General features: G+C 40.0%; 1 protein-coding gene across 1 annotated transcript; it reads right to left on the reverse strand.

The window, feature by feature from the left end:
* Positions 1 to 7,545: 7,545 nt before the first annotated feature.
* Positions 7,546 to 9,237, reverse strand: LOC130737337 (protein FAR1-RELATED SEQUENCE 5-like). Its single transcript, XM_057589082.1, has one exon. It carries the CDS (start codon positions 9,235 to 9,237, stop codon positions 7,546 to 7,548), a length of 1,692 nt encoding a protein of 563 aa, XP_057445065.1.
* Between the last annotated feature and the right edge of the window lie 1,195 nt (positions 9,238 to 10,432).

The raw sequence follows: 10,432 nt of genomic DNA on the forward strand, positions 1-10,432 counted from the left end.
TTTACAAGGGCTTTTCTGTTGAGAAATTGTGTAAGGAATACTTGAGGCCATTCATGGATCCATACAACACTCTGAAATATGTAAGCTTTGTTTAAGTTTCATAAGTGAAAGCATATGTCTTAACTCTCTATCATTAATGATTGTGATTCACCTTTTAACACATTTACTTGCATATGTAGATCTACATTCCTATCAAGACTGAATCTGGCCATTGGTATTTGTGCATAATTTCCATTGGGGATTACACCATTTATCACTTGGATTCCCATCTTAATGAGGAGGACATACCGGTTAGATGTGCATTCATGAAAACATTGGTAATGTTTATATGATACTTCACTTCAATCTGAATACTTTTTACATTCTAGCATCATACTTTAATTTGTTTGCTTTTATTGTATCAGTGCAACACATTGGTGGAAATGATGACCACAGAGGACATATATGTGGAAACTAACTTTTACCGGAAAATGGTGGACTTTCATTCTTGGAAGCTAAAGGAAGCAAGGGGCATCCTCAATACTGGTAGCAGGTAGTCCTTTTTGAAATTGAACTGCATACATTTAATTTCATAATTTTGTCAAGTTTTGGTAACTTTCCCTGTTATTATGTTTGTAACACCCCAACTTTTGGGGCCACAATTAGTAACCTATTAAATAAAATGGAATTATTTTCCAACAAGGATTTAATAAAAGTGGGTATATTTTTTTTCCGTTTGCTTTCTTTCCAAAACATTTCCAAAACCTGATATGTATACTCTTACCCAAACCCTTACATCCGGCCTTGACAAGGCAAGCACCCGTGAGTGACGACAGATGTTCAAGACGTATAAAATATACAGTGAAGTAATGTCTTAACCGACAACAAAGTTCAAAATGTGATAACACCCTAAGTCCAATATACTTCCTACAATCCCCTCACTGGAGATTCGCAGAAGAGTAATGCATCGGAACCTACCCAAGACCAAAGTAAGTATTACAATCTTCCTTACGAGCTTCAACCAATGACGGTAAGCTTCTCTACCCAAGGCTCTAGCCTTACATCTAACTATTATTTTACAAGTCTTTGGTTGGTTCACTCACTCCAAGCAAATCTTCTCGTCAATCAGTCCAAACACCTTCTTGCAGCAATCAACAGCTACTCGAAGCAACACCTATTAGGGCCTGGCAGTTTGCCGACCGCCCAAACACAAACAAAGCAAACAAGGCAGAAAGGGTCAACTTCCTAGAGTAATGTAATATAAGTCCTAGCTAGATTTAGCATAGTTAAATAGCGTGTGAATAATAATTAGACACAGCATAAGTCGATCTCTATCCTTTGAACGTCAAGTTATCAGTCCATCACTCGCCGCCTGCGCCTAGATGTATCTTCATTTCCTTGCCAGGGCAGCGTCACGTCTCACCAATGGAAACGCACGACTCAACGGTCAATCATCTAGCACGATGAGCTCTATACTCTCTAATCAACAAACATATAACAGGATCAAGGACTAACCCCTTAATCGATCCAAGTAATAGGAGTTCAGGTCTAACCTCTTAAGCAAATAACAATTAGTATGACTAAGGTCAATCCTCTAAATCAACTAACACATAATAGGATTAAGGTCCTGCCACTTTAATCCACAAGCAAATAATAGGATTAAGGTTCATCCTCTTTAATCCATAAGCAAATAGTAGGATTAAGGTCCATCCTCTTTAATCCATAAGCAAATAATAGGATTAAGGTCCATCCTCTTTAATCCATAAGCAAATAATAGGATTAAGGTCCATCCTCTTCAATCTCTTTAATCCAATAACGATAATATGACTAAGGTCACACCCCTTAATCAAGAGTAATTAATAGGATTAAGGTCCAGCCACTTTAATCCAGGGGTGAACAATACGATTAAGGTCCATCCTCTCTAATCGATGGATAAATAATATGATTAAGGACAAACCTCTTAATCAAAGAATAATTAATAGGATTAAGGACAAGCCCCTTAATCAAGTCGTGCAGGTATGCAAGAGCTAGCAAACCACGATTCGTCCTCACCCGGATATGTGTCTAGCTATGGTTCATGTCTCTATCGTTTTTCCCTAAGGTAAACGTCGGTCCTTTGACCAATCACTTCACACAAGGAGTAGCACTTGCACTTAATGGCGGTTCTACTCATAACGGCTCCTCTTCATGATGTTCACAACTCGAATCATTATCTTTCCTCGAACCTCAGATCTTCGTCCCTTCCCATTTTCGAACTCATTTCATATCCTAAGTCTTCCTCGAAAGGGGTTATGTTTATCATTCAAAGTGTTCTATCTGGAGTTAATTCATTATGGAATTTATTCTCAAATCAAGTCTTAGGAATTCATTTGTTTCAAAATCTAACAAGTCAAAAGATCAATATCATCCCCAAGTTCTCTTTCCTGAGAAAGCCTCGATCCTACATGTCAACAGTAGCACAGTCCTTCCGACAGATCCTACTTGCTAACTCTCGTAACACTCCGCATTCGAAGTCGATATATCCATAAGGTTTGGGCATAAAACAAGATTCATGCACTTTTGCAATTGAAAGGAATAGAACAGGTCTATCCACTATAAAACAATAAGACGGAAACCAGTAAACGGCCGAAGCCTCCAGAAAACGGAGACGCACGCCTCTATCAGTTCACAATGGCCGAAGCCTCAGAAAACATTTTCCCAGTCCAGTACAACAGTCATAATCAAAAGCAATAAACAGGTCGAAGTTATCGATGCCTAAATCATATAGCTAATAACTAGGAGAGTTGCCCTTACCTCGAGTTGTTCCAGTCTCGCGGTGTAGGTCTCCCTCACAAGCTTGTTTAGTCAATCCCAAAGTTTCCACAATTGAACCTTTGAGCACACAAAGCAATAATGAATCAACACAAGTCGATACAGTCGAAACAATCCTAACAAATGTTCGACAAAGCTCAAGAAGCTTCAGAGTACCACATTTAGGCACGAATGGAAGGGCTTCCCCCGAATGGATGAGTTTTGACTCGATTCAAGTTTGGTACAAAAACACTTTATTCGCTAAAACGTGCATACTACAGAACTCGGAATGACACGAAACCGGCGCCAAAATTTTGACAATAGGAAGAGCTACGCAATGGCTCAGGTCATAGAGACCCAAAAATTATTTTTGGACACGGTACCCAAGCAAATAGGTTTCGGCCACTATGGAAAATAGGGTTTTCGAACTTTTTCTTCGATCTAAATCAATTCCTAGGTATTCTTAGGCGATATCTAGGCCAGAGAAACTCTTAGAAAAATTATCGGGTTGAAAACTGTCGCAGGGGTATTTTGGTCATTATTTTTAGCTCGGAAACTCAAAATCATAATTTCGAAAAACAAATTGGATGGGATCGATCCTAACGACATTTATAACAACTAATCCTACTAAAGCTAAGCTCATTCGTGAGTTTTTAGCGTAAAGAACGAGACTTTGCCCAAAAATGGGTATTTCTAATAGAAATTGATTCCGGCGGCAATTCGGCGAGATTCAACAGAAAACAACCGGATATTCACGCTCTAGAGCACGTAGGCAATAAGTTTAGACACTGAAATCAACTTATTTGGACAGTTTTACAAAAAGCTCAAAACTTTGAGCACAGAAAAACATAGAGAAAAGCGACAGAATTGACGATCAGAAATAAGGAATAACATCAGTACCTCGAGGTCTACGCGTAGCAACGAACGAAACGACGATCGGTCAAGAATTGAAAAAAAATCACTTTTCCTCCTTTCCTCCAAGAAGCTCTCGGCCGTGTGTGTGAGTTTTGGGATTTTTTTTGTTTTTTTTTCATTTTTCATACTATATATAGGAAATGGAAAACGCGGAAAAATGAAAATTTCGCGATTCCGATTTTTCCTACTGATTCCAACGTATTTTAGACACGATATTCTTCCCGCTGAATCTTCTAATTCTTCAAAGGAATATCAGTATGATTTTTGGTTTTCGAGGCTTGTTTTTAATGTGTACCGGCTTAAAATGCACTTTATGATTTTGACCTCGGATGCAGAAACTTCCTTCTGAAGAAAGATTCGGAACGTCGATTAGAGTGGGCGTACGCAGATGAAATCTTTATTTGAAGCTCCGAATGGAAAAAGTCTTCATCGTCCGTTGATTTTAGGGTTTCTGAACTATCAGGGATTCGGTTTCGGCAAACCTCCGAGTATCGGAATTTGACGTTCGTACATTCCAGGGTTTCGTATCGAAACGCTGGTTATGGAAAGGAATAAGAGAAAGTCTTATCTTCCTCTAGAAGATTTTTGGAAAATTTCCTATAGTGTTCCAAAGCTGGAAGTTTGTTGGAAATTATATTCCTATAGTGTTCCAAAGTTGGAAGTTTGTTGGAAATTATATTCCTATAGTGTTCCAAAGCTGGAACATAGTTTTGTTTCCTAAGGTTCTTGTCCTAGGTTTTAAATGCGAATATTAGTCGTGCTATAACTTTTATCGACTTTGATACAATCTTTAGCTTTTCTTGAACTTCCTCCTTACACAAAATCATTCCATCCATTTACCCCTTGTTCAGGTTTTCCCTCCACGTTACATCAAATTAATCGTGAAAAGAAATTTTATTCTGTTTATTCCAAACTTAAAAACTTGGGTCTCACAATGTTTACTGCAACCATGATTCAGCTGTGTGGCTGTTAAGTTGGCTTGAATTGGGTTCTGGGTTTAATCCTAATCGATCTGGCTTTGTAAGTAAATAGTCATCCTCATGGTTTATGGCTGTTTTGTGATTGTGTGTGTTGTTAGAATTAATTTCTGTTTATTTTCTTATCCCAGCCAAATGAAAGGGTTGTTCGCATGAACATTGCAACCACTCTGTTATGTGGTGAGCACAATGACACTCGGAGGAGCTTGGTGGATAAGGCCACTGTCTTCTGGAATGCATGTCACACTGCTGATGTTGAAGGGGTGGCTGCGACTTTGTGAAGTATGTGGTTGTAGGGAAAGTATTATTTTTTGTTGGCTGCATTTTTAACACAGACAACAGTAGGAGTTAATAGGCAGCAGTAGGAGTTAATAGTTGGCTGCATTTTTTGTTGTGCATATATATGTGTGTTGCACAGATTTTGGTTATGTAAAATACTCTAACTTTACAACAATGATGCGTTGGATTTGGTGGTGGTAACACAATGCATTGAACTTCCTATGATAGGCAATGCATTATTTTACCATTTGTTGTCACCTTTTGGGTGGAACCTGAACTAACCCCCAACTATGGACTATTTGTTTAGTTACCTGGAGATGAATTCCATGATCTGGTTGAATGCATTTAGTTGAAATGTTTGCCTTTGATATTTAATTTTTTGCATTTAAATCCCCTCCTCTATTGTCCCAAAAATAACCCCCCTCCCCTATTAAAACTGTCAATGCTATCAATGCCCTTATTAATGATTCTTGGTGAAAGGAATCTTGTCATAACTCTTTTTACTATTTCCTGTGTGGTCAAATATCTAACTTTTGAAACAGCTAACTTTTGAAACAACTTTTTCTTTTTCCCAGCTTTTTTTTTGCATGTTTGGGTTCCCAACACCATCATTCCCAAAGTCCTCACCCACCCCTCCCCCCTCCCCCCACAACTTTATATATAAAAGTCACTATTTCCCATCTATGAAAATCACAACTATCTCTCTCAATTAGCAACAGTCGTGTCCCTTTCTCTCCTCTTATTTCCTGCTCCTCTTCTCTCAATGGCAAGCTCTAGCCGATTCCCCCCCCCCCAAACGAATCTGACGTTATTGACATCTCATCTGATTCTGATGATGAGGGTGAGGTTTACTATGAAAGTGATTCTGATGGTTCTGATGATTACCCTTATGGATGGATTCGAAGCAATGATCCAAGGTTTGTAGGGAAGGAGGTTAGGGTAGGTGAACTTCCATTTGGTCCAGGCTTTGTTAAACCCATTACAAAGTCTCAAGCTACAAAGGTCAAGCATTGGTAAGCCTTTTTTCTTACAACCATGGTTTCATCACTTCATTCATGAATTTCCACCAATATTATCTTGTTAAATTTGTTTTTCTTACATGTTAATTTCCACAATGTTAATTTCGTCACTTCATGTAGGCGGTTCCTGCATGGTTTGTGAAAATGTGGTTTGATAGGAAATATAAAAAGGTTATTTTGGTATATGAGTATGTGAAGCTTTATACTGTCAAAGTGTCGTGGCACTATCCCACTGGAAACCAGTGTTCATTTGCAAAGGGTTGGTATGAATTCAAGGTGGAGAATCATGTTGGGCCTGGAGACCATATCTATTGCATGCCAATAGTTTTTGAAGATGTTTTTACCATTGACATCTCGCGCGCAGCTGACCGCCGTGTGTGAAGGATTTGGTATCATGTTATGCCCGTGTGAACAAAATAATTTGTACTTTTGTGTGTCCCCCATGTATTCCTTTTTGTACTTTTTTGTTGTCATCCCCCATGTCCCTCTTCCCTCTTCCATTTTGTAGCCAAGTATGGCCATTACTATTTCAATGAAGTTCACGTTGTGAGGGTCACGTTGTGAGGGACATATATTTTCCATTACAAGGAAAACAACTTAACAACCAAGGTTAAGGAAAACAACTTAACAAACAAGGTTAAGGAAAACAACTTAAGTTAATATGCAAAAAGATGATAAAAAAGCAGTCTTCATCACCTCTCACAAATTATTTGTTACCTCTCACAAATTATTTATTTGATGCATTCAAAATTGTTTCGTGATCATCACGGTATGACTCCTTTCTTTGCAATTATATTATTAAAAAAAATTATATTGCAATCAACATCATTACTAGAAGTTATATTGCAATCACTCACCTTGCTATCTTTCTTTGCCCATGACCTGATACATGAGTATATGATTGTGGATGTTCTAAGTATAATATCCATAAAAGCCAAATAAAAAAAAGGCTAGCTAGAGATAATCCACTCAACCTGTGTGCCTTGACAGAACTTTGGCAGCTAAAGATAATTATCCATATACTATAACTAGTTCTTAATGGTGAGTGGGCAAATATATATTGCATACTGATAAAACATTATAACCATATCAAAAATTTCAAACCAAAAGCCACCAATTAAATGAATCTATCATAACCATGCTGATCATGAATTCACATACCATTTAAATTTCAAACCATGCGTATGGTACCATGAATTTGAAAACAGACCATTTAAAGTACTGATGGTTCAAATAAAACAACATTAAAAATCCCCACAAGTTTCACAAGTTTGTGAATAGGAAAATTACAAATCCACGAATTGCATATTACTAAAACTCATTACAAAGAGCATCCAACATCCACATGCGAGGTTCCCCTTCCAAGATAGATAGTGTGTGATTCCCTTCCAAGAGTGCACAATTCAACCTGTGAGATGACAAAAACAGAGGCCAATTACAAGTAAGTGGTAGAAAGCAAAATATGTTTTGTTCATGTACATTTGATGCAAATGAAAATCATAAAATAAGCCAAAATGCATAGGCCACTAACAGAACCATGTACATAAATGCAAATGAAAAACATAAAGTAAGTCAAAATACTCACTTCACTGTGTAGCCCGTAGACATGTTTTCCGATTATGTCCTGCCCCTCCGCAAAGACCACAGTGGGAAGTACGCCTCCCCGGTCCACTACCTCTAGAGGCACCACCAATGCGCCTTTTGATGGGTTTGAGTGGGTCACGCAAGTATTGATCAGCATCATTGGCCACCACATGTACAGTTTGTTTCACTCCATCACCTTTCTCCAATTTCTCCAACTTCCTTGCTTGCTTTAGAACCAGTTCATTTGTGTCCCGGAATGTTTCCGGTGCTCTACATGCTGCTTTACACATTCGCCTACAGTTTTCCCTCAATACTGTAAATCTACATAGATCCATGGGGTCCCATGCACCCAATTGTTCCCCACGCAGCTCAAGCCTCTCTTTTGCATCCTTGGTCCATCTCCCCATAATTAATGATGAGGGAATTTCAGGCAGGTCTAGATATCTACTAACAACAAGAATATGATCGCATGGAATATCATATGATTCCATCCTCATACAAGAGCACTTGAACTCACTGGTTGTTTTACACAGAGTCACATTCCATCTCCTACTAGACAAAGAAAACCTTTCCACAAAGTAAATGATGCAAGTTGAAGTCTCCTTGAAAAGACTAACCTTTAGCATCAAACACCGGTGAAGACCCTTAGAGACAAGCCTGAAAATGTTGCTCGTGTAATGGTTGGAAGCTGACTTTTCAAGCCTCTTCAATTGTGTTTGCGGCACATGGTCACCGTGCATTGATGCAAAATCTGCTTCAAGTTCCCTTTGTCGCTGATAACTCATATATCGAAAGAAGTTGTGCATAAAATCAGTCAAATTGTTCCATGAGTCTACAAACTTCCCAACTTGGGCATGTAATCCCTCAACCCGAGAGGTTGTACGAAAGCCCGCAAAGAATTCACCCCGCATATATGCAGCAGCCCACATCTTCCTCCGCTCATACAAATCCTGAACCCAAACATTGTCTTCACACCCACATTCAATAACCATTTGAGCCCACCTGTCCTCAAACTCCACAATTTCAAGATCCCAAAGCACGCATCTTGAAAACATTTGAACAAACTTGGGTTCTGAAACATTGCTTACTGCATTCCGAAGAAGATGCCAAGCACATAACCTGTGATGCGCATTTGGAAACACACTTTTAATTGCATTTTTCTTTGCCAGATCTCCATATGTGATTACTGATACCAGTGTTTTCCCCCGCATTGCATCTAACAAATTGTCAAGCAACCAAACATATGTCTCCTCTTTCTCATCAGAAACTAAAGCTACAGCAAAGATAATTGTCTGATTGTGATGATTAGCTCCAGAGAAAAGCACAAGTGGCCGCTTGTACTTGTTTTTCTTGTATGTGGCATCAAATGCCAACACATCCCCAAACAATAAATAGTTGTCCCGGCTGATTCCATCACTCCAAAACAACTTGTTCAACCTTCCTTCCTCATTAGAGGTGTGTTTCCACATCAAGTCAGGATCCTTTTCCTTCAAATTACATAAGAAACCGATCACACCTCTAGCATCACATACTTCCACCTTCTTCTTTTTAAATTTTTCATTGTACATTTGTCTAGGTCCAAATGGAACATTTTGATATCCACCCATCTGGTTGGCAAACACACCATAAGCCTGTGGAGTTGTAATGCCTGACTTCCTAAAGCTATTCAATTGAGTAATGTCAGCCTCATTCATTCTCCTATGAGTAGGTACCTGGAATGGGCGGGACATAAAGGATACGTATGCCCGCCCAAATTGAGTAATCAGATGAACGAAAGACACCTTGGCGGGATTCACGGAACAACATCGAATCCCGCCCTTCCTTTAGTCAGGCCCACACGCCAGCTGGAAGATTCCTTTAGATTTGTCTTATATGCATAGAGACTTGGGCCCCGGTTGTCAGGCCCAAGTACAGTAAAAGTCCACATCATGATCACTTCCTCTATAAAAGGAGAGGTCAACACCTTGTAAAAAGTACCTTTTGAACATTTAATGAGAATATTCCTTTTATGATATTTTTAGTACTCTGCTAGGGTTTACTTTCTGTCAGTCTTCTACGTCAGATCTCCCTAGTACAGAACATTGGCGCCGTCTGTGGGTCTTACCTCGATCTACAACTTGACGTAGACGGTGAGCTTTAAGATCCATGGAAACCCGTTCGTGTGGCGTGGGCCGCCGGGATCATCGCCGGAGGGGGGGTGGTCGTCACGGCGGCCGCGGCGGCGGACGACACAACAACCACGAAGTACCTCAAGAGCCGGAGCAGGAGGCTTCTTCGGAAGGGGTTCACTCGGTGGCGCAGTCACTGGTGTCGTTGGTGAATGCTGCTCCGGGAAGACCTTCAGATCTGATAGCTAGATCAGATCCAGGAGTCAGGCGACGATCAGCGCCGCCTGAATACGTGAATCTGGACGACTTCAAAAACAGCGTTCCAAGAAAAGCACCAGAAGTAGTGACGGGAATCACTCCGGCGGCCTTGCAACAAATGTTGGATACTTTGCAAAAAGTACAAAGCCAGAACGAGCAGTTGCAAGCCCAGGTGGAGTATTTAACCCAACGACAAGACTATAAGCAAGAACAACGGCTCGAGACCGAGGATGTTGTCGAGTTCCAGCCTTTTGTTCCCGCCGTCACACGGGTGGGTATACCAAAGCACCTGCAGACCATGGCATTGGACGCCTTCTCAGGCGACACTGATCCTATGGAACACTTGAGGTATTTCAACACCAAAATGGTGATAGGCGGGGCAACGGATGCGGTAAAGTGTCGATTGTTGCCTTCTACGTTTAAAGGCATGGCGATGCAGTGGTTCATTAGACAACCGCCCTTCTCCATCGATAATTTCACCGATCTATCTACTAAGTTTCTGACTCAATTCTCCGCCAATAAA

Source organism: Lotus japonicus, chromosome 2 (genome assembly GCF_012489685.1).
Source record: "Lotus japonicus ecotype B-129 chromosome 2, LjGifu_v1.2".
Lineage (NCBI taxonomy): Eukaryota > Viridiplantae > Streptophyta > Magnoliopsida > Fabales > Fabaceae > Lotus > Lotus japonicus.